A 26,020-nucleotide genomic window follows, 5' to 3' on the forward strand; every position below is an offset into this window, starting at 1 on the left:
TGCTTATTGTCGATAAGTTTAAATGCAGAACCTCTTATTGGCCCCTCGTGTTGCATGTATGTAGGACAGCACAAGGCTGATCCAAGTACTTACCTTTGTTGTTTTATAATATTCAAGTAACAGTTTGTTATTTTTTATCTTCTTTGAGTTCAGCTTGAATTGTTTACTATAATTACATTTTTTTTTCCAGCTAATTCTGTTAAAAGGCAATCACTCTGAAAAAGCCGAATTTCCAGCTGAAATGCATTTACAATCTTATTTTACGGTTTGTAAAATAAAAAAACTCCTGTAAATAAAACTGTTGTTTGAATCTTCTATGAAAATCTCTTTGAATAAAATTCTGATTGAAGCAGCCCATTCTGATGATAATAATGTCACATTTCTGGGGCACATATATCACCGAGTGGGAGAATTATTTCTGGGCTTCAGAACATGCATGCGGCTAGGAGGTGGAAGATGTCCTCTTCAGGTTTCTGTTAATAAATTGATTGTAAGTTGGCTTTAAATTTAAATCTGCCCTCTGGACTTCACGTAAGTCTTGCATTGTTGTTCCAGCTTCTCTCCTGAACCGAAATGGCTTTATCCAATTTCATTGCACCCCGGAGCTTCTAAAAACATGCAATATAGGCTGCAGTAAGTTGTTTTCTGGCAGGAGGACGTCCAGCATCATCCAGTCCTTTCCCCCAAAACCTGACTGCCTGACCAGTTCCTTTATTGGGTTTCAGTTATTTTATTCACCAAGGCATTCCATTATATGTATGCATGCAAATACATCCTGGATAGGAATGCCCACTTCTCCAGACTGACATGTGCCCATCAAGCCATTTTCATATTGGCTTGGGGATTTTTTTTTTTATCATGGCTGAGTACCAAGGGAGGGTTCTGTATAGTTTCCATGGAACTATGTTCAGCACTCAGCCAATGCTCTGACATACAGGACTACCTTGTCTTATTGTGCTACCACCAGTGTTGGAATCCCATTGTGCCACCTGAATCTTAACCCCATTCTTTCCTGGTACCTAACTTTACCTCCCTGTCCCATGACTTACCTTAACCCGTTCTTGGTGCCTAACCAGGAGTGTAGTTGTATAAAAAGAAAAGGGGGCACGGTACTTTATAAACTTGCCCGCCCCACTACACCCCTGCCTATGTGAAACTTCCCCCAGAGTGATGTCATGATACCAGAACTTGCCCACACTCCCATCGCAGTATGAGCCTATATCCAGAGACACAACCTGCTCACCGCCCCGAGCCTGCAATTCCATATGGGAGACATAGTCTGTGGCTCTTGCCGGTGTGCGGGGAGGGCAAACAGGCTAGAGCCACAGACCACCAAAGAGTTTGTTTGCAAAATAAAAGTGAGCATGCATGCCCATTCCCCAAAAAAGTGAGGGCGCGACGTTTCCACCCATGCCCGCCCCACTACGCCACCGTGCCTAACCATTATCCATTCATACTTAGTGCCTATCCTACCCCCATGCCCAAAGCCCAACCTAACCAAAGGCTTACCCCTCCACCTTGGTCCCTAACCTTAAAGTTTTCCCACCTGGTGCCTACCCTTGTCCCCTGTCCTAAGCCCAACCTTACTAAAAGTTTAGCTAGCAAAAATTCCCCCACCTTTGTCCCTAACCTTTCCCCACCTGGTTGCTAACCTTAACCCCCATGCCCAAAATCTGGCACAAACCAGAAGCTAACTTACCCAGAACCTAACCATAACCCCTCTGTCTCGGGCTCTTTTCTTAACCTTTTCCTACCTAGTGCCTTACTTTAACTTGCATGCCAAAACCTGACCTAAACTAGAAGCTAACCCATCCAGAACCTAACCTTAGCCACCAGGCTTAGTGATTCAATCATATCCCAAACCAATGGCTTGCTATACATGTCAACTTCACCTCCTAATCATGATCTGCCTGCATTGCACAGGAACCAAGTTCAAATATCATTGGGTCCAAATTATTATTTGTAATAAAAATGAAAAAGTTTAAACATTTAATTAGAATAGATAAGGCGGAAATGTGGAAACCAGATAAGGCAAGATACTGGAAGAGTTGCATGCTGACCACCTTGATGCTGAGCCTTCCTGATTGAAAGCTCTGAAATCAAATGAATGCAAATGGCAGGCCAGGGACAGACAGATTGTAGAGAAAAAGGATTAGATGACGCTGGACATCCCCCACCCAGGAAATTGGGTGTGTTGTTTCTGACTTGCTGCAGCTTCTAATCCTGAGAAGCTCACAGTGTGCAATGAAGTCAAAAGAAGCAATTTCAGTCCTTGAGATTTGCTGGTACAACTGTGCAAGATTAAAGGGAAGCTCTGAAATTTCAGCCGTTAGCAATAATATCTAGGGTCACGTCTTACAAGAACCTTTATTTTACAGGTAAATCAACAGATTGGTAAATGAAAAGCTATATACAAATGAAGCAGAATTCCAAAATTCTGAAACCTACTAGATTACAATAGGACAAACAAGTAGACAAGTTAAGAGGTTGAATTTACGATTAAAAAAAAAAAAATCAAGGCATGCCGTCTTTATATTAGGAATGAAAACACTGCGCAAAGCCTTGAAAGATTCCTACGATCAGATGGTGGCTTTTTTTTTCATCAAGACTTGGCAGATCACAAGAATCGGACTCTATGGCTCATGAGTCAGCTAGCTCTAAACTCCAAAACCCGGAACTAGGATGACATAAGTACAACAGATTCAGGCCAAAAGACCTTGGAAAGATTCTTGGAAATCTGTAGGTTGCAGTTCCGTAGAGTCCCAACTGCTGCTTAGAAGCACTAACTACTCCACTGATAATAAATGACGGATTCTCTTGTCTACTTCTGCCTGGAACAAGCTTATTTTTTTTCCTTACATCAAGGAGAACTTAAAAAAAAAATTGACATTATTTAAAGCCTTTAATTAGCCGAATTTCCTCCCGCTCTATATCCGCTGTAATCTTCTTCATGAGGAGAATGTGTTGCACCTGCAATAAAAGGAAAGGAATATTATTATAGGATATATATAACCCAATGTTAGTTGAAGGAAGCAATTTAAGGCACGTGATTTCTTTTTATAGCAGTAATCATATTCATGTCACGTCAATGACCTGTTCACAACTTATCCGCTAGTACTTACCTTCTTGAATGGTTTTGTTCTTCTATTGGAAGCAAAGGGGAAAATTGTTCCATTAATGGCCCCCATGGAGCAGAGCGGCATTGTATGTACAGCGCTCGTTCATGCACCCTTCAGTCTTTTGTCGTTGGAAAGGATCGGGAAAGATCCTTTCCAACTACAAAAGTCTAATGTGTGTACGTAGCCTAAGCGGTGATAACTACTGCCGGATGCAGCGGAATGCCCCCATCCCATCTTGATCGACCTGAACACAAAAGATTGTTTCCAGTAGAATAAACTTGATGTCGGTAAATTTATACCACACCCAAAAATTATGTTATGGTTGGCACACCAGGCATCCAATCAGATTTGTAATGCAAAAGCCCTGGTTTGCATAAAACATATATTCACCAAATTTAGAGTATACGTTGTACGTATATTAAAAAATATTAACTAAAGCAATTAAATAAAATCCAAGTATCACCCTACAATACAAACAGAATCCATATGTCGCTTTTGGAAGCAAATACAATCCAGGTATCATCGTAAAACCCAAATGCAATTCAGGTGTCATTTAAGCAACCAAAAGAATCCAGGTGAAGAAAAAAGAATGTGAGAAACTAATGAGAGCTGATTCTTGAATCGGTTAATGGTTTAATGACAAGGAATTTCTTTTTACAGCTTTTAACAAAGTAACATTGTTGTCTGTATGGCACCAGAGGCTGCTGGGGTGTAATGGGATCTAGAATTCCCCAAATAGCGGAGCGTCGCAGGTTGCCCAGTCCTGGGCCACATAGAAAGCTCTATTTAATGAGCTGTATGTGTTTGTCAATGTCTCATCACATTTTATTTTTCAGTGATTTCTCCAGGAGATCTCGCTGCCTGTCGCTTTCCAGATCCTATATATATCAACAGCGAACCCTAGGGAGCCAAAGCTCCAGGTTGGCAAAATGCTGGAAGCAAAGCCAGGCGTGGATTGTTGTGCTTGTGCTCTGCAGCCAAAAACAGATGCTAAATCTAAAAGGAATTAAAACAAGAAATATGTTTAATAACAGGTCATGTAATATGAGATCATTAAAGGTTTATTTAAAGAACAATAACGCATTGTAACCCACTGGAATCTATCTGTATTAAAGTAAACTTTAAAGTTTCCCTATGCTGGAAAATGTAATTCGCCTGTGTCCTTTTGGTGAAAATAAAAATGCTGGGTATTGGGAAGCATGTGGTTGCCGCTCTCATATGTCATGTGACAGTACTGGTGCTTGCTGATAGGCTACTCAGCCACCCAGTTGGATCACATGGAGGTGAAAAGAGAATCTTCAGCTCAGAGGTGGGGAAGCAATTTATGAAGAGCAAAAGGGAAGGTAAATATGTGAAGCTGTGGACAGTGGTAATTAAGGGAACCTGATCCTTGCTAAAAAAATGTTAATTTTAAGCTTTCTCTACATCTCTAAGAAGCTAAAAAGCGAACCATTTTGAATCTTGAATTTGAACCTCCTATATAAAAGTCAGTATTTACATATGGTTAGCCACACCTGTGAGTGTGGTTTCTCAGGCACTAAGCATGCCCATGAGGAAACCAGTAAGGTGTATACATGTGCTGGACCAGGAATTACCAAGTTTTTAATGATTATCATTTATGCATTGCAGAACCTGTGATCTTCTGGTAGAGAGAAAGTCAGTCGGACAATCAGACATTGCACAAAGCTGTCCACCTAATACTAAAAGAGAAGGCAAGAGCAGAGTGATGATCTTATCAGCGTGCCGCTGCTCCTTCCTTGTCCAATCATAGGCTGTGGTGGGTGGCAGGCTAGTTTCAACTACTGAGATAGTAACTGAATCACAACACCGATTGAGAAAACAAGAAATTCGCTGCCAGATTTTTCTGCTTTTCCGGGATCCTTAAGAGAAATTTCCCCTTATTTACTATCCAGCTGACAACATCAATCAGAAAATGAAGGAAAATATCCAGCAGAGTAGGGGGAGGAAAAAACCCCAGCCAGCTTTGTACTCCTGTCTTTGGTCCTGTCTGGTAAACATGTTCTCAACATGAAGCAAAGAAAATCTTCCGGAAATGAAGCCTGAGCAGAAAAGTCTGCTCCCTGCCAGCATACCGTAGATAAGCAGTGGTCTTTCTGCAGTGGCCCAACTTACCTCCTGTTGATTCAGGTCAATAGATCTGCAACAAGTTCATGCTCCCTGCAGACTTTAGAGATTCAGCTCTGAATCAGCAGAAGGTATGTCAGACCTTTGCAGAGAGACCACTGCTTCTACACCCAGAGCAAGGGTCATTTTAGCAGCAAGCTGCCAGGGGACTGGCTTTGCTATTTAAGCTGTGTCTCCTTATTTAAGCAAATGAGCTGTAAGACATTGCACACCTATGCACTAGGAATCTATTTAGCTGTTTTTTCGGTTCAGTAAGGCTTACAAGACTCATTAAATACACATCCCCCTCAACAAAACTCTTCTTGTTTTTTTTGTTATTTTACAAGTAGAACTCGAGCTGCAGAAACATGTGTTTCTAGACATATTTTTGGACTAAAGATGATTCAGCTCTACTTAAACAAAACACACAACCTCCCCCACACCATGTAATCAAGGTTTTATCTTTGCAAATAGTGATCATGCAAATAATGTTTCTTTTCCTCCCCACAAGGCTGTGACACAATCTATGTAAATAAAAATCCGCAGTGATAGCTGATCTTTCCTGAGGAATCGTTTTAGGGAGCAAGGTGCAGAAAAGTAAACCAGCTAAAGCTTTTATTATTGCAAAAAGAAACACTGCGGAGAAGCCAACTAGGCCAAAGACAGATTTCAGTTGTAAGTGAATCAGGTCCATAACTGTATGATGGGGCCCCGAAGCAAAATTAAGGGCCCCTTGCTTTCATAGCAATTATTTATATATCCTCTTTTCCTCCTGTGTCATTATTTGTATCTGTATGTCATTTGCAACCCCTAATAATGTACAGTGCTGTGTAATATGTTGGTGCTATATAAATCCTGTTTATTAATATTATTATTAATATTAAATCCCGAACTATGTATAAAACCATTTGAGAGATGTCACATGGGCTGGGTTGGGCTAAGCTTATGCAAATACTGACTTTCCATAAGTCAACAATTGCATATTATTTTTTGTAGTGCGACTTGATCTATAGATTGTCTCCTAGATTGTAAGCTCTTCGGGGCAGGGTCCTCTCCCCCTCCTGTGTCACTGTCTGTATCTGTCTGTCATTTGCAACCCCTATTTAATGTACAGCACTGCGTAATATGTTGGCGCTATATAAATACTGTTTATTATTATTAATAATAATAATAATAATAATGATAATCTATAATGGGGGAATGGGGGGCTAAGTTTACTTTCTTTTAACCCTCCAATATCTCCAAGTGTTACCATTTAACTCCAGGGCTTTAATAGATTTTGCACTTCCCAGTTTGTTAAAAAAAATGAAAGCAGGCCTTGCACTGTTTATGTATTTGTTGTATCCATCCTTTTTTAGGCTAAAATACTTAATACCCTAATACTTGCACCACAACGCGTTCCTCACCATTGCACGCCATTTGTTTCGTCTTTTGCATTCATCCAATGACGTGCTATATGATTTTGAGGAATCTGGCACCGTGTCATTAGGGGGCCTTTCATTCAATTAAATGACTGACCCGAATCTTGCTCTGTGCCTGGCCCGGGGCCATTTATTTATGGAATCAATCTTGCACGTGCCCAGAGGGAGATCGGGGGATGACAGTCATGGGTCGTAGACTCTTAGATTGTAAGCTCTTCGGGGCAGGGTCCTCTCCTCCTCCTGTGTCATTGCTTGTAACTGTCTGTCATTTGCAACCCCTATTTAATGTACAGCGCTCCGTTATATGTTAGGACTACATAAATATGGGGGGTAATAAAGGTTGAATTAGGTTAAAGGTCCGCTTTAAAAATACAAAACTAAAGAACACTGGCACTTGCACAGTTCATTCAGGAAAACTTTTTATGATAAAAATGGCCCCGGAAAGTTCCACAGACTTATAAGAGGCTCAGCTCACGACGACAGCTTGTCACTGTGGTAAAACAGCATTAACGGATTATCTGTGATTTGTGTTTTTAATATGATTTTGATTCTTTTTTTTTGTATTTTCCATTTTCACCTCCACTGTTATTGCAATAAATAAACATTACGAAACCCGGCAGTACCCGACACTTGTAGCTTTGGCAGAAATTATTCAGATCTTCTACATCTACGGCAAGGAATTTGGCAAACAATAAAAACATATGTTGAAGCGTTTCAAAATGAAAGCCAGATAGGAGATTTTGCAAGTGAGCTGGAGCATGTCCCATTATTCTTCATGTGAAGGGTTCTCCTTCTGCAACCTGAATGATAATAACATCTCCCGTCCATGATAAGCCCACCGAGCAGACTGTAATAAAGTTGGAAATAACTAATGTCTACAACAGGCTAAAGAATATGTAAATCAGGGGTCGGCAAAGTTTTATGGCCACTAGGCCATTTATGGGGTGGGGGGGAGCAGACTAGGCCGGACCCCCCCAATGGCTCCTCCCAGTACCAGGGAACGCCCCTGAAGTGAAATCCCTTTCCTCCGTATGCATTGCGGAGGACAGGGATTTACCTTCAGGGAGCTTTCCCTATTTACCGTGGCAGCGGAAGCATCATCTCGGGCCGCGGCAGCAACTGCAAGGGGGTGGCTCCGGAGCTGCAGCGGCTCCGGTAGTTCCTAACGCCCCCTGGCCAATCCACCGGTTGCCGGCCGGCATTTGGCGGGATCAGCAGGGGGCTTAAGGCCGGAACGAACTATCGGCTAAGTCGTATTTAGCCTAAAGGCTGGAGTTTGCCGACCCCTGATTTAAATGATCACTTAATCTAATGAAATTTCACAAATCAATAAAATAAATATAAACAAATCTAAAGCTTTTATTAAAATAGCTTTCATTCAGGTATTTGGAGTTATAGGGAAGTCCCTGACTCCCATTCGGTCTCTTGTTGTCTGTTGTCATGACTATCCGCCAACCTACATGGTGTAATGACTATTGGAGTGCATGAGGACAGCCGGTGTCTGCAAAGAAGCTGCAGGTTGTCAGTAAAAAATGCAATATAATATGAAAACACATATAGAAATACAGACATATATAAGTATATGTATCTGCAGGGCCAGTTTTAGAGTGAGGCAGACTTGGAAATTACCCAGGGCCCCCACCTTCTCAAGGGCCCATCAAACGGAATGGCAAGGAGCCGGGATGTCCGGTATTAGTGACCTGGAATTTATTGCGTAAAACAATATCTGTGTATGATATATATATTTACCAATAAGGAATACGAACCTATCTTAATTTTTTAGCTAAATAAATTGTAGTGGGATTCAACACCTGCTGCCTAATTCAGAGGATATATAGCTTTCCATGTAGCATGGGATGGAGTGTCTGGTCCACCCATTACTTCCGGACCTGGATCCCAAATCACATAAAAAGAATAACATACACGTGTATTACACATGTGTATCCTCTGTCCAGTAACTCTACTTTCACACCTGTAGCCGGTCAGCTCCCCTCTTTCACAAGCCAGTTTAATTGTTTGTATTGCTTGAAAATTTCTCCACAACAACATAGAAGTAAGTCATCTTTATTATTATTTTAAACACTTTTATAACCGTAGCTTATTAAATGTACTAATTGAACCAGTTCATATTTATCCAGATATATAATATATTCTATTCAATATACTTATTTTGTTTTATACTATATTTTGTCGCAGTAATCTGATCTCTCCAAATCCCCTGAGGAAGCCCCTAGTGGCCGAAACGTGTCGGGTAATAAGTGATCAACATGTACTCTTTATATGTTACCGACCATCTGTTGTATTGACGCAATCTATATCTGTGGAGAGGGCACATCTAGCCCTAAAAGTGTAAAAGTCCAGCAAATGTTTGTGCTAATACATGTGTATGTTATTCTTTGTGTTTGTTTTACCTTTTGTATTTTCTACTAAATAAACTCTATTTCAAAAATATTCCTTTGTTACTAAAACTATCTGCCTTAAAAGCATACTCTCTATTTCCTTTTTACTCTTCTGTTTAAACTAAACTAGGCTTGGCAGTAAACACAAATTCCCTATAGAGAATTAACCTTAATTCCTTGATAAATCTGCAGCAACACAATTTTACCTGGCCCTACCTTTTACAGGTGAAATTGAGCTACATGAGGCTTATGGGGTCAGGTGTTTCATTGTACTACAATAAAAAATAGCAAAAAAAATTAGATAGGTCAATGTTCCCTAAAGGTAAATATATATATATATATAAAAATATACGCACACATTGGGCAGCAGAGTGGCTCAGTGGTTAGCAAGTGCATTGATAGTAAATGCACTTTTTGCAAGGACTGATATTATTATTATTATTATACAGTATTTATATAGCACCATCATATTACGCAGCGCTGTACATAGTCCATAGTCATGTCACTAACTGTCCCTCAAAGGAGCTCACAATCTATTGTCCCTATCATAGTCATATGTCATTAAGTCTAAGGGAGTTAGTCAATTGTTAGGGAAAAGCCAATTAACCTCACTGCATGTTTTTGGGATGTGGGAGGAAACCGGAGTACCCGGAGGAAACCCACACAGACACAGGGAGAACCTGCAAACTCCATGTAGATAATGTCCTGGCTGGGGATCAAACCTCGGACCTAGCGCTGCAAAGGCCGGAGTGCTAACCCCTGATGCAACTATCTACTCAGTTACCCCAAATGCTGTGCTGGTTCTAAATGAACCAGGACTTCAACATTTGACAGCAGACACTACTCAACTGCTGACTACCACCCCTATTTATTCCCCTTGGGTGATCATGGGTAACATTCTACATGTGATGTCCCAACCACGAGTATGGTACACAGGCATGAGGAAGCCATAACCCGCACTGCAACCTCCCCATCTGTGCAAACTTGGGCAACGCAGTGGGTCAGTGGTTAGCACTCTGGCCTTGGGTCCCATGTTTGAATCTCAGCCAGGACATTATCTGCATGGAGTTTGCAGGTTCCTCCCGTGTTTGTGTGGGTTTCCTCCCACATTCCAAAAAAATGCAGTTAGGTTAATTGTCCCCAAAGTTGACTGTATCAAAGACATATGACTATATTAGGGACATTAGATTGAGGGACAGCTAGTGATATGACTTTGGGCTTTGTACAGAGCTGCATAATATGTTGGCGCTATATGAATAGTGTATATTAATAATAATAATGTATATAACAGTTTATGATAATATATTCTGTAATGATCACTTGTACTCTCCACTGAAAGCCTGCATGATATTTTTCAAACTTGCCTACCCATCTTCTTCTGTCTTTTGAAACCATCACTACTTCCCACCACTACATATCTCCCATCCTATTGTGTGTTAATTCCCCCATCTACTAGATTGTAAGCTCTTCGGGGCAGGTCCTCTCCTCCTGTGTCAACGTCTGTATTCGTCTGTCATTTGCAACCCCTATTTAATGTACAGCGCTGCATAATATGTTGGAGCCATATAAATCCTGTTTATTAATACTAATAATAATGATAGGGTGACAATGCACAAGCACAACCCAGAAGCGGACAGATTGTTGCCACCTTACTACAGGTAGAACATAACCCTCATCAGGTTCCCCTGTCCAATCTCTAGGATCACCGGGTATTATTTTAATGAAAGTTGCTGATTTCATAATAATAAAAATGTCATTTAAAAATACCATGACCATGTTGAAGCTCAGGGATTGAAGCGAATGGGTTTACACGTACTTTCAGATTCTCTTTCGGGCCTGGTGTAACATGAGATTGGACAGTTGCGGGACAGCTGGAGACCTAACAAAGATTAAAAACTACCAGCAGATTACAAGCAAAAGAGCCATTCACAACACAAGCAAGTGATTACAGGGTTTAGCTATGTCTGAAATGTGGAAGTGCAGGAATAACACAGTGTGATTCTTGGCCCAAAAAAAAAACAAGGTCAGGAGAGGATTTTTAGGACATATTATGAAGGACGATGGAAAGCCATGCAAAGGCCACTTAGCAAACTGGAAATACCAGGGAACTGTCTGAACCAGAAGCGCTAGATTTAATCCCCCCGATAAAGGAAGCCCCCAACCGTGTTGTCAGCCCCTTTTCCTCCTATGCATTACATACAGGGGAGTTGTTTTGTAGCTGACAGAGGATAACCAGAGAAAGTTATGCAAGGTTCAGAACTCCACAAGAAGTCTACAAAATCACAAGATTTCTAGCAAGGTCAACAGGGTTTTTTGTATTGCAGAAAAAGTACTTAGCGTGCAATCATCGATTCCAAGGAGTGGAAAGCTACAAAGTAGAATGGCTCTGATTTATTACATCTCCCTGGACTGGAGACGATAGACTATTATAGGAGAACCTGAGTGATCCAGCAAACCTAGAATAGACTGGAAAAATTTCAATAACTAATAGCAAATGTTTTTTTTAAGAAATCCATTCTGGATTTGTTGGATCACCCAGGTTCTCCCATGATTGTCTAACTTCTCCGGTCTTGCTAAGCTTTAACATATTGGGCTCAATATGTTTTTTTTTTAGTTTACATTTACTATAACCAATAAGCAGACATTGCATGGGAATACTATTATAAATGCTGCCGCTTAGACTTATCTATTCTTTCATCTACTCCATCTGCCACCTCCTTTGTAAATGTCTACAGTGGCTTCTATTTTACATAGGAATCAAATTCAAGCTACTGTGATTTCCCTTTAAATTCCTCAACAGCTCTTGTTCCACATTCATTTTTGACATTATATACAAATACCCCCCTAACCACCTTCCTTGTCACCCCAATGATTTCCTCACTCATAGCCTCTTCCCATGCACAGCTCCAAGACTTCTCTAGGGCTACCACCATACTTTGGATCTCCCTACTTCATTCTTTTGGGTTTGTTTCTACTTTCCACACGAATAAAAGTGCCCCTGAAGCCTTTTTTGCCTCATTGAGCTCCTACTTGCTTCGTTTCAAACTTTGCCACCATTTCATACCCCGCCCCCCAATATATACTACTCTCCCTCCACCTCCTAGATTGTAAGCTCCGTTGTGCAGGGTCCTCTCCTCTGTCATTGTCTATTAGACAGGTGTGTCATCTGCAACCCCTATTTATAGTACAGCGCCATGTAATATGTTGCTATTTTTTAAATATAGGTTAATAAAATTCATCCAAAGACATGCAATTATATGTTATTAGTAGGAATGTAAAATTTTGAAGAGTTTTTCCCAATGCATTTGCCTAACTTTTGAACTCTTTCCTATGTGGTTTAGCCATATGCTTTGTAATCTATTTGGTGCCGAGGATGCTTTTCATTTCCAGCAGTCCATTTGTCAGAAGCTTGACTATTTACATGTGTTTTGGATACATTTCCATGGACAAAGACTATGGTGCACATTTATCAAGCAGTGAGAACAGATCGCCATTTCTTTGTTCTTCATTTTTGTAAATCTGATTGCCAATTTCAAGGCTAAGTGGGAGCAGCTTGCTGGGTGGGTCCCGGTGCACCGTGCCCATTGCTCAGCAGCTGTGCTGGTTCTTAATAAACCAATATGTCAGTCCTCATTCAGTTCCTACGGATGGCCATGGCTGAGAAACTACATGTAGCATCTCAACATATAGGCAAGAGGAAGAAGACATCACAACTCAACCTCACCGTCCATCTGAATTTATAGGGAAATAAAATGGTGGCAGTGCTTGAATCACCATATCAACTTCACCTTAAACTGCTGATCCTGGAGAAGCAGAAGCCCCCATTCACTTAATAACAACTCACTTTCTGTAGCCATGATCTCCATCTTGAAAATGTATCCAAAACATATGTAAATAGTGAAGCGGGATGGACAGTGGAAAAAGAAAAGCATCCAGGGCACCAAATAGATTACAAAGCATATGGCTAAACCACGCAGGAAACATTAAAACGCAAGCAAATGAGCAACCCATAGACTTTTGTTGTGGTTACTTAGTGCCATTTTAGAAGTTGGCCAACCTTGCAATAATGGCAAACATTCTACACTTGTTGGAAAGTCTAGGTAGTGATCAGATTAAGAATCCTGAATCCAATCCAATGCTGAATCCAAAACAAAAGCACAAATCATTTTTTGTGCAGAGAAACTTTGTCATAGAAATATGGGATAGCAAGGGATGAGGAGAAACAACTGCTGGCAGATGACCCCGGACTTACGTAGGTAGTCACATTAAAAAAGACATCATTTAAAGTTCAATCATAAGAAAAAAATAGGTATTTAGATATACAAGAAAGCCTGCATATTCTATTCCAAAACCTATACATGAAGCTGATCCAGAGGAAGGTGAAAAAAAATGTTTCTATAAATACCTATAAAGGTTCACTTTGCTCCAACAGGGGGAAAAATTCCTTTCTGATCCCCTAAGGAAAATTGCATATTCCTTAAATCAACAGTCTCTGATGTCATTTTTGGTGCTGAAACCCGGGAGGTTACAGACACCCAGACTCGGAATCACACCCCGCAGTTAAGAACTGAAAATTTAAGCAATGTTGTTTCCCGTACCTTCCACATCTGAACATCCTTGGCAGGACTTTGCCTCTCTTTTGTCATCTGTCGGTGAGATGTCCTCTGGTGGCCAACGCAACTCTCCGCTCTCTACGTCTCCCGACTCCATGGGCTCCACTACGATAGATGGTAACCGCTTGGTCAGTTTGGGATGTTTATCATGGGAGTCTGGAAAGATCTTTAGAGGAAAAAGACCATTAGGAGGACATAGAAGTGATTGATAACACAGAAACAGATTTAAAAAGACTCTTTGTGAACTCTAAAACACTCATGTGATCAATGAGACAAACTTTAAGACTCTCTGACTTGCTGCAGCGGCTAATGCACATTGTGAGAAGCTCCCAATGTGCAGTGAAATCACAGAAGGCAAATTTAATACAGAAGAGCCTTTAAAATTACTTTCACAAGTTAAAGTTTTTATTAGATTTTAGTGATTGGTAACATATACCAGGCTGCAGTTCCAAGCAGACCCCCATGTGATATATAAAAATGTAATTCGGTCTGAATATAATGGATTCATTTAATTTACAAATTTAGAATAGTAACATTATTTCCTGTTACGTTTCAGTAATCCATTGACTTTCCCTGTTGCCTAGTACTGCTTTTTTATTATTCTGTGACAGGTTCTCTTCAACAGAACTCAGAAATGGAACATTTTGACCTACCTGAACAGCATGTCCTTCAGCCCCCGCCGTGGCGCTGAGCGTGAATTCCTCCATTGGGGCTGGCTCACATGTATTAATCACTTCTGTCATTCTGTACAGATTGAGAACAATGGGAGAGTTACATTTCCAAGAAGCCAAAAAAGAAAAAACACACAGTCGCTCCACCCAATAATCTTGCAACCTGCTGCATGCTGAACCCTGCCACTGAAAATGCTTCTCCTAGACCGAGATGTCCCCAGCCCCAGGGCTCTCATTGCACTGTAAAAACAACATGCATTCTGCACATTGCTCAGATTTCAGGCTTATTTTTGACTCCTTTTAGAGCAGGAATAAAGGTAACCTGTCACATGGGCAACTGCGACTGATGGAAAAATCCATATTCCACCATTTTAGCTTTGAATTAGTTCAGCCTGGAGCGTTACCAATAAATGCCAGCCAATAGGAGTGTTCCTCACCATTTATGATATATGGGTTATAATGAACAGCACGCCGTGCTCCTATTGGCAGGTGATGGTTAAAGTGTGCTTAATGCTGAATCATTAACAATGGGCGGTATTTTAAATAAATCATTTGATTGTAAGCCTTAAAATTAACGTTAATTTTGCCCTTTTGCCCGTTAATTTTTGCCCTTTTAGATTGTAAACATTAATGCAATTCCAGCTGTAATAAAAGGTGTGCAGAGAGAAGTAGAAGGAAACAGAGCGAATTCTTGCCAAATATATATAAAAAAAAATGGATACATATATATATATATATATATATATTTATATATATGCATATCTTAATCTCATGCATAAACTTGTAGTTAAAGAGGACCTATGCCCACATTTTAAAATTATATATAAGGCTGGCTAACACTTTTACATAATGTAAAAATTTAGTTTTTTAAAAAATTTTGACCAATTTTTGAGGAAGACTTCTCCTCTTTCATCTTTACCGCCACAATGTGATCATGTGATGTAAAAAGAAGCTGGAAGAAGAGCGAAGAAGGTGACCATGCCGGATGTCCAGTCTGCACTGGTAAGAAGAACTGGGCCTACTGGACTGGGGAGGGATCGAGGGCTTTTATTTTTTATTTTTTTTATGAAAGTTCCTCATTTTATATTGCTAAGAGGTACAATATAGAAAAAGAACTCTCGTATATATTTACAGGGTTGCCATCAGAACTTTCTGGGCCCTGTAAAAAGTTAAACTCCTAGGCCCCCCAAGGTCTGGTGCAGATTTACCCCTTGTCCCCCCAATGGCAGCCCCATATATGAATATATACCAACACACTAATAAATTCCCTTTAATAGCACTGATCTTTTTTTTGCACCATCTTGGCCGCTTTGAACCTCCCATCTGATAAATGTAATGAAGCTGATGAGATTTTCTCTAATTAATCACACGTCTGTGCTCGGTCCTAATTCATTTTCCCCGGCTATAAAAGCCGTTCGGCAGAGATCTCCTGTATAGCGCTGGTGCTGTATGAAGTTCACCCTCCTCCGGATTATTTTAGAATGTATATAGGTCAAGGCACCAGATCTACAGCCGGCAAGGAGCGTGGTGCCGCGGCCTGGTGCTCGTGACACCGTATCATTTTGTTGCTCATCGAATAACTAATTTCGGATCTGTCTCGGCCAATTAGCCCTCATCTGGGATTATTTACGTTTACGAAATCTTCGCGGCAGAACAGCTGATCATCTGTTCACCCGCTGCGCCAGATGTATGGCTAAAATAAACCACAGACAAATATACATCCAACTGTCAGTTATCACCTCAGGAATATTTTAAGAAAGGGGGGTAGGGAAATGGAAAAAAATGTTTGAGGATTCAGTAAAGGTAAAAAAAATAATGATTGTACATTCACCCCAATTCCTTTTATTTTTACAGATAAATACACAGATACACATCATAGAAATAAACTCATTTATTTGTCATGGGTTTTGTATTTATCTCCAGCCAGTCCTGAGTCCTGGCCATTGTCTGCTGCACTTGTAGCACTAGAATGTTCAAGCATTGCTTGTTAGTATTATTATTATTATTATTATTATTAATAATATTATTATTATTATTATTATTAATAAACTATTTTTAGAGCACCAACATATTATGCAATGCATATGGTAACCACAGATATAAGACATAGGTAGCAGAACGGTTACTCAGTGGTTAGTGCTCTTTGCAGTGCTGGGTCCCAGGTTCGAATCTTGGCCATGACACTATCTGCATGGAGTTTGCAGGTTCTCCCTGTGTTTGTGTGGGTTTCCTCCATGTACTCCGCCCATATTCAATGCTAACATGCGGTTAGGTTAATTGGCTTTCCCCCCCAATTTCCCTTAGACTGTATTTATGACTATGATAGGGACATTAGATTGTGAGCTCCTTTGAGGGACAGCTAGTGACATGACTATGGACTTTGTACAGCGCAGCGTAATATGTTGGCGCTATATAAATACTGTGTAGTAATAATATTTACCCATCAGGGAACCATATTCACCTTTTTTATTTGAACATTGATATCAAGAAAGTGATGACAAATCCAAAAGTTTATAGTTGCCAATGAACCTGGAACATGGGGGAAATCTGGTCCCAGGGACGTCTGTCTAAGAAAGGATTCTCACTTCCTGTTGTACTTCTATGATACAAAGCCAGGGTGAGTTTTTACCTTTTACACACAAAAACAGGGAATATGGTCGAGTTTCATCCCATTATGAGTTTGACCTGAAATTCAAATAACTGGACAGCCAATGGTAATATTTCTCACTGTGTACCTTATTATCTGGCTCACACCTCATGGTTTAGCTTGATCAACATCATCTGGGCAATGAGCAACTTAAATTTCTGCATTCATTGGTGAAAATAGCTATTTTTGGCTATTTGGCTATTTTTACAAAATGTATGTAATGTTTGCAGGAATTCGAGTTGATGATCATTGCCCAGATGATGGTGATCAAGCTAAACCATGAGGTGTGAGCCAGATAGTAAGGTACACAGTGAGCAACATTACCATCCGCTGTCCAGGTAGGTTTGTGATGGGAGAGAATTGAACTGGACCAGATTCACCCATCACAGGCTGCAGGTCATTTAGAAGATGAATAAAACAGACAAGACTGATGATGAATGGCCAAAATATTCTTCACCTAATTTTTATCGAATCTTGTGTCTGAGTTTCAATGTGTCCACAAATGTAGAATGCCCAATCCATGTGGTTATGGTCTAAGCTGCCACTGAGAAGATGTCCATCTGCTCTCCCCAACCTATCGCTTCATAACCTGGCTAATTGTTATTGCTTTCCATATAATTATGGGATGAACACGCAAGCTCAGCCAATCAGGACTGACATTTTTATGCACAGGACCCTATAAAAGATCTGTTGGGTACGGCTGTGCAGATTAATGCCACGCACATTGACATACAGCCCATGCATTGGTGCACTTGGTTGCCATTCATTATTAGTAGTACCCCTGAGATGCATTACTTTGTAAACATCTGACCATCACACCTAAATCTACTAGTTGGTCATTCCATTCCAAAACGATAAGTATTAAAGAATACTTCAACCAATTGCGACCAGGTAGGTCATTTATTGTAGAAGGGACCTGCACCTTCTGCTATAAAATAAATGTACCTGTCTAATTAAAATTTCCTAATTATAGTCACCTGGTGGTGCAATCATCAGCTGGTCATTTACCATCTTGATTGCCCAGGACGCAAATCCTATGCATGTACCTGGGAGATCCTTCAGTCCTGGCAGCACTGAGGAATGCTGAGTTACCTGGCATTTCCTGACATCCTGCACCAAGCTGCATTTTGAAAAAAATGTGCAATCTGTATGTTTTACATGTCACTTCTGCAATAAATTCCTATCTGATCGCAGATTTTATTTTTAGAACTTTAGTTCCCCTTTAACATAGTGTTGCCTTTTATATATCTCACAGTTTTACAATGCAGAATGTAAAATAATAACAATATCCAACCTCAAATTACCTAACATTTCATGTCAGGGACTGCAAACGCTCAGCACAGCAGCTCCTCAGTCCAATCAATTTTCCCGGAGAGAGCGAGTGAAGCACACCGCCGCGTAATCCCGCTCAGCCTTTCACCACCACGGGCATCCATCTTGACCCAGAGAATGGATCCCGACAGCTTGTCAATAGCAAGACGCAATATTCTCACTATTTATATTTAAATAGAAAAATGAACCATTGCCTATTCTATTCAAAGTTCACCTTAAAATTCCAAAAAGATCATCCGTTGGTGTGACCCGCCTTAACCCTCCCAGCCACCCTTCTTCTGGGTGGTCCTCCACGGCCCACATCCATCTTTTCATAGTCAGATGTTTCTAAAAAGTCAATTTTTTGCACTTATCAAACAGATAAAATAAAACTACTTCAATAGTAAAAGGGGCAGATATGTTTTTTGGTTTAGACACATTGGAAAGTTTTGGCACAGATTGATAGGGTTGTGGGGGCTGCAGAAGTTGAATTGGGGGGTGCAGGGTTAGAAAGTGCATTTTACTTTTGATACAAATCTTAAAGTATGATGTCCATTTCGGTGAGAACTTCTTGTTACACGGAACAGTCTGTCTGTGGTTGGGAAATGACAGCCCACACAAGCCACATGCTCTTCCAGACATCTCGAAATATCTCTATATACTGGTGGATTCTAAATTTTAACTCTGCTCCCCCCTTCCCCCACCCACCAAGCACATGATTTGCTTTGAATACATTATTACAGTCCTAACCCTTCTATTAATCTCACAAGCTAACGCATTTGGCACAACAAATGGGTTGGTGCCAGCAGGTGAGGCAGGGGAGCTGAGCTGATTGGGTGTGTCACTTTAAGTGTAAATGCTAGCTGAAAGCTGGTGTGCAAATATTGCAAGAATTTAAATGCCCCAGAAGGGACAAAGGTACAGCATTGTAATCCCTACTTGCACTCTTGCTGTGCCATCACACAGAATGCCTGATTTGGTATAGTTTCAGCATTGTCTCCCTAGTCCTATCACTGTATACACTGATAGATTTCTTTAACTTAGTTGTTTAATTATTTTCTAAACAGATTTTTAAGTGTTTCCAGATGAATGTTCATGAGTTTAGCAGCATCCCTTGCAGCTTTTTAGCAGCCTGGCTGCATGCACTCTAGTATTGGCTCCACAACATTTTCCAAAGCAGTTTTCTTGACGTGACAACAGTGGACCATGTCTACGTAATTTGTGCTGGAAAGAATGCTTGTACTCTTAAATGTCCATTGCCTATTCTATTCAAAGTTCCCCTTAAAATTCCACATTAACACATTAACAGTGCAGACCAGGCACTTAGAACAGTGAACAGAATTCTGGGGTGTATTATTCCCCTATAGAGACAGAATTGCTAAGTGTGACCCTAGAGGGGTCACCAACAGGAGCAAAGTTGTTCTAATCCCCTATACACATACATGTGTGGTCTTATAACTATAGCGATGACCAGCAGAAGAAAGCAAACCCAAAAGAAGGAGGTTTAGTCTTTCCCATACAGATAGAATTGTGGGGTGTATCACTACCCCACAGTAGGCCCCCAGTAGGAGGAAGGGGGTCCTGAATATTTGATATAGATAGAATTGTTAAGTATATTAGAGGGGTTACCAACAGGGAGAGGTAGGTTGTGTTTCTCATATAAAGATACCATTCTGGGGTGCATCACTAGACAGTTCCCCAGTAGGAAAACAAAAGTCCTAATTCCCCCGTATCAAAGTTTATGCCTCGAGGGGTCACCAAGAGAGGGAGGAGGTTTTGTTTCCCATATAGAGATAGCAATGGAGGGTGCATCCTAAGAGGAGTCACCAACACAACGAAAGATGTCCCGATTCCCCAATACAGATAGAATAGTGGGGTGTATCACTAGAGGGGACGTTAGCAGGAGGAAGGAGGTCCTGATACCCCTATATAGATGAAGTGGTGGGGTGTACCACTACAGGATTCACTAGCAGGCAGGGGAGGTCCTAATTTTTCAATGAAGATAAAATTGTGGGGTATATTACTAAAGGGATCATTAGAAAGGAAGACGTGATTCCTCTATATAGATTGAATAGGGAGGAGGTGCATCATTGGAGGCATCACCAGAGGGATAGACAAGGTCCTGATTTTCATAATTAGATAGCATAGTGGGGAATATCCATATAGGGGGCCCCAGAATGAGGAAGGAGGACCTGATTCCCTGATTTAGATAGGGGATGGAGGTTATGTTTAGAATTTTGGTGTGTATTATTAGGGGGATCACCAGTGGAATGACAAAGGTCCTGATTTACCTATCTAGATACAAATTTGGGGTGTACTAAATGGGACACCAAAATGAGGAAGGAGGTTAAAGAGGAACTAAACTCAAAAATGCCTAAAACAAAAAAAAAATCAACTTACCAACTTACCCTCGGGTCCCGTGTCGTGCCGGCATGCGTCTCCTTCCTGGTTCTTCTTTCTACGTCAACCGATCCAGGCGCAAGATCGGGTGACGTAGGTTGGAAAAAAAACTGCACGAGATCGTCAAATTTTCCTCTTCTTTTTTTTGTGAGCTCTCAAGAGCCTCCCAGAATGGGTGACGCAGGTATCCAGGGAGGCTTTGCGCTCCCATTCGTCTAGGCGATCGAGAATCAGAGGGTGGTGCTGCACCGTTTTTTTTAAAAAAAAACTTTTATGTAAAGTGAAATTTCTGAGTTTAGGTACACCTTGAGTTACCTTATATACGGATCCCACTGGAAGGGTCATCAACGGGAGGAAAGAGGTCCTGATTCCGCAATATTGATAGAATTGCGGGGTGAATCCCTAGGGGGGTCACCAACAGGTGGAAGAAGCTTGTAAATTCCCCTATATAGATAGAATTGTTCTGGATCACTAAATGACTAATGATCTTTGGAAGCTTGACAACCAGTACAAGGTTTTGAAGTAGCAATCAATAACATATAGGACATGTTGTTCCCCACTGTGTGAACTACACAAGTTAAACATAGTAGTCATTCATCGGACATGACTGAACAATTCTCAAGATGTGTGCAGCAACGTACTACGTGAGTATATCAGACCACTGAGAGGCTTATATGGCAAAAAGAATAAACCAAGGCTGCTATACCACAAATTTCAACATGAAAAACGAAGAAATATTGTTCTTTATAACAAGCAGTATAGTAAAATAAGAAAGTCACCCAGGATTCAGCTTCAGATGGTGAACATGTACAATTCCATTCTAGCACGCCATGCCATGTGATTAAATGTTCTCCTCTTTATGAAGACCAGTTTGCTTTTAGCGAGAAGGAACAGAGCACATTTCCAAATCTTACCTCTACAAATGTTCTCGGAGGGAAGTGTCTGCTGTCACACAGGAGCTCCATTATTGCGAGGATGATGTGGGCTCTGTTTCTGATGCTTTGTCACAATAATTATGGTCTCATATCAGATGGATCCATCAGAGAAAAGCTGTTTCCGCAGAACAGCGACTCATCTTTCTGATGTGGAACCTTATATCATCCAAGGAAAGTAATAGCAGCAGATTTCTTGTTCATGGATGTAAGAGTGTCCTGGTAAGGAGAAGGGTCTTAAAGGGCAAGTACAGCCCAAGGACGAACTACACGGGTAAAATGTACATACAGAAAAGGGTATATGTGCCAAAAGATAGGGAGTGATGTTTTTATCAATACTCCTGTGTATGGGGGTGATAACACAAAAGCTGCCATTCTGCCACTTCCTCAATACACCAGCACTGCACATTGCTGATGCCCACCCTAGGCTCTTTTCTGTCTGCTGAATATTTATTGCCTTTTCTATTTCACACCAACACAAGATATGTGCACAAGAGTCTTAAACAGGGGTGTAGTGGGCGGGCACGCTCTGCCCTTACTGTTTTCGGGACCCCCGTATAGGCTCTCCCTGCACCCTCGCCATGGATAGCCTTCACTATTGCTGTGCCCCTCGATCCCAGGGTGCATGGCTTTTAATGTGTGCAATAACTAGGCAGACCTTGCAGTTAATATAAAAAAATGACTTTGTTTAACTAAAAGGTGCACAGTGCAGAAAAAGCTGTAGAGCCATGGCACTGGTGCCAGTGATCACATTGGGGTTCCATACCTATACTGATAATCTGGTACCCACCAGGGCTCCACTCCTGAGCATGCCCACTGGGATCCTCCGAATTTTCCCATCTAGGGGAGTACTTTTGACCCCTCATTATGTGAAGGGTGCTCAATTTGTTTTAGTACTCACTGAGAAACCATTGAGACCCCTATCATCCCATGTAAAGTACTCTGCAACCAACGCACCCCACCATACAGAAGGGACAGCGGCACATTTCCTCCCTTTGGAAAATGATAAGAACGGATACTATACCTAACCAAAAAGCCAAAAAACAATCTATTTATATTAATGATATCATTTTTAATTTTGGATAGAATTATTAGAACTCAACAAGGTCTTGGTAAGGAGAAATCTGTTCACTATGTGTCCCACGAACACAACAGGAATTGACTGGTTATATGGTAAAAGTAGGGGGAAGATATTTGATATCTTCTTAGATCAGTGGTGTCAAACTCTGGCCCGAGGGCCAAATCTGGCCCTCAAGGTCCATTTTTTTGGCCCCTCAAAGAATTATAAAAATGGACTACATCTGGCCCAACCGCCCGCATTACCACCTCACGTTATTATTTTTTAATACATGCAATACATAGACATTATTCCTATACATTCATCATGTGACACAAAGCCTAGGCAATGATCACATGGTGCCTGACTACCAGGGACAATGTGTTTGTTTCAATCCATTAGAGACTGCATTGTGTAATATTTAGTGTCAGACAAACTTGTGATGTGAGAGGATGAACAACACACAGCCTGCATGGATGAAGTAGTAAATGTTATGGATGAAGTAGTAAACTTCCTCAATTTTTTCAATACATTTTAGGTTTGGCCCCCGACTTGGTCTAAGTTTTTAATTTCGGCCCTCTGTGTATTTGAGATTGACACCCCTGTCTTAGAAGATCTATATTGGCAAAACGTAGAAAACAACTACTAATTCTTCTGGACAGAAACTTTCTTGGATTATGACACACAAAAACACCCTCCAGCATAATACAATGACAATTGTTCACAATTCAAAGAGATCTGTAGTTCATGGTAGTAATTCATGGTATCTTGAAAATGGGTTACATAGTTTGGACAACATGGAGAACCTGGAGGTCAACACAGATCTATATTAACCATGGGGACCTTTACTACATCCTATTATTCTATCCTTACCTTTCTCCTTAAGTCAAAAAAATCCAAAAACATAGCACTCAAGGGAGAATACAGCTGGGTTACTGTTGGGTTGGGTTCGTTCTCAATGAAGGGGATTTGATGTTTTCCTATTCAAAGTGTAATTTTGGGAGAAGTCATAGCATTTCTGATAACATTCCCAAGTGTATTTTTCTTTTTATTACATAGCATATTTATGTTTATTTATAAAACAGTGAATCTGACTTTTTCTGCAAAATTCCCTGGTGGAGAATTTTCCAGGTCCATGTGTTTCAATAGCAACAATTGATTCTACACCAGGGAATGTTTCAGTGAATGTCATACCCCATAGAATCCTATTCAGAACAGTGAAAATTGATGTGAAATCACTCCTTACTCTTCAAATAATTTTACACAAGATCTCATGTTTACCTCTGATGATTTAATCAAATTTTGAAGAATCGTTGAACATGTATAAAGGGGTACCACTGTTGTAGATTGGATTCCATGCAACCCAATGTATTGTTTTTAGTCTTTTTATTTGTTTTTTTACTTATGACTCTTACTTTGTGATGGAGAATGAGACCCTTTTCGGTCATCTATTTGGAGTCACCTTCTAATTGAATTTAGAACAATTGGAATGGTGACCTGATGTTTGATGGGTGTTATACCCCAATTTAAATCATCATGAATGGGATGTCTGTGCCAGGTTGACCTATTTTTGGTCTACACACCTCATTGCACCCCCTGGCACAGCACAATCAGTTCCCAATGTTGTTTTGAAGGTTGCAGAGAAGCAGCCTGACCCTGCATAGGATTTCTGTGCTTAAGAAGAGACGGCTGGTTGCACAAGTCAGGGAATTCCCAGCCGACGTCAAGCACCAGCAGAACCAGTACAGCTTAGCTGGAGGAAATAATAACCTGATAATTAAATGTCGCAGAGAGCTCAGCGAAGGAGCAGAATATAATGCAAGGAGCGGCATAATGCAATGCACACTATGCTGCATTCCCAGTTCTTGCAGCTCATCTTCACAATTTAATTAAATTAGCATTTAAAGAGAACCTGTCACCAACTATTACAGAAAATCAGATTTTCAAAGGCGATCATTGTAAGAACCTGAATCAGTCACGATCAGCCTCCTGTACTGGAAGAGGAAGGGTTGGCATAAGCAGCCAATTAGATCTTGCTGCTATGCACATGTGCTGAAAAGGAAGAGAGCAAACATTTTTTTGCTGCTTTTTCTGGCCCCAGTCTGATCGTTGCTGCACAGGATTGATATCAGGCCAAATTCTGTTAGTTATAATGCAAAAATACATGTTATGATGTGTTCACAAATACAAAGCTGCATTGTTTTGTGCATTTATATTTGCCTGGTGACCTTCCACACATTATCACATCTGCAATGGTGCCTGAATGACGTTATTGGTGCTCTGATTGCTATCATTTGCTGTCTGGAATTGCTCTATAATGACCGGGATAATGGATCAAAAGTGGAGTTTTGTGTATTTGTTGGGTTTAAAAATGCATTTTTCATCATTATGGATTTACGTTGGTTGCCATGCAGCTTGAGATGCATTTCAATGCGAGTTCTTTCATTCACATGCCTTGATGTACGCTTGCATGATGCACTATCACTGCTTTTAATGGAATGAAACAAAGTCTGATTTTAATGTTGCCATGACAAACAGAATTCTTCCTAACTTTTGTCTGAATAGACATGGACTGTCAATGCTGAGCACCCACTGAACCCTTAGTGGGTTAGTAATCCTTAGAACTGCAGGATTAGTTTATATGTGAGGACTCGAGACCTTCAAAAATGTCATGTCAAAACCTCAATGGCCAATAAAGTCTTGTTTTGGAGCTGTGCCCTGCTGGGGCGGGGCCCTAAAGCGGAAGTCATGAATCGGAAGGACCGCCCACTTCCTGTGCGAGCTGCAGCCTTTCCAATGCACAGCATAAAAAGAAGGTGGCACGGCGCCATATAAAATAGTTTTTTTTTTTTTTAAATGCTCTTACAATCTGGGATGGGGAGTATTTTATGAAGCAATTTTACTTTTTGTATCTAATGTTTTTTAAATACTTTTTAGCCCAAAATGGAAACTGGAAGTCTAGGCGAATGGCTTTATCCACCTAAATATTAGTTTTTTTCTCCCACTAACATTATGATCTGTAGAACACCTACCACACTATATAGTCGGAGAGTGAGAAAACTATTAATAGCCTAAGCCTCAGCACTTACAGTGTCACCTCCCTTCCTCCAGCCTGTGCATGCATCTAAAAAACGCATTCAATCTCATCATAAAGCAGCCATAGCCTGATTAGAAAAGCCTGTCCCCTGCCAACATGCTGCAGAAAAGTTTTGAAAGCAGTGGACTCTCTACAGAGGTTCAGCAGTAAAAAAGAGCCTTCTAATAAGCAAAGCTCCTCCACATTGTGATGCATTTAGCATATCTGTGTATATTTCAGAACTGGAAGG

At 40.7% G+C, this 26,020-nt stretch overlaps 1 protein-coding gene across 2 annotated transcripts in view; it reads right to left on the reverse strand.

Moving 5' to 3' along the window:
* Positions 1–2,348: 2,348 nt before the first annotated feature.
* The window catches only part of LBHD2 (LBH domain containing 2), a 42,275-nt gene continuing 18,603 nt past the window's right edge, over positions 2,349–26,020 (reverse strand). For both annotated transcript variants that reach the window (XM_072427957.1, XM_072427958.1), the window contains exons 2-4: positions 14,330–14,420; positions 13,662–13,842; positions 2,349–2,970 (exon numbers count right to left, since the gene is read on the reverse strand). In XM_072427957.1, the coding sequence (XP_072284058.1) occupies positions 2,903–2,970; positions 13,662–13,842; positions 14,330–14,419 (339 nt within the window). In that variant the 5' untranslated portion in view covers position 14,420 and the 3' untranslated portion in view covers positions 2,349–2,902. The remainder of the gene's footprint in view (positions 2,971–13,661; positions 13,843–14,329; positions 14,421–26,020) is intronic.

This window comes from Pyxicephalus adspersus, chromosome 12, assembly GCF_032062135.1.
Source record: "Pyxicephalus adspersus chromosome 12, UCB_Pads_2.0, whole genome shotgun sequence".
Classification (NCBI taxonomy): Eukaryota; Metazoa; Chordata; class Amphibia; order Anura; family Pyxicephalidae; genus Pyxicephalus; species Pyxicephalus adspersus.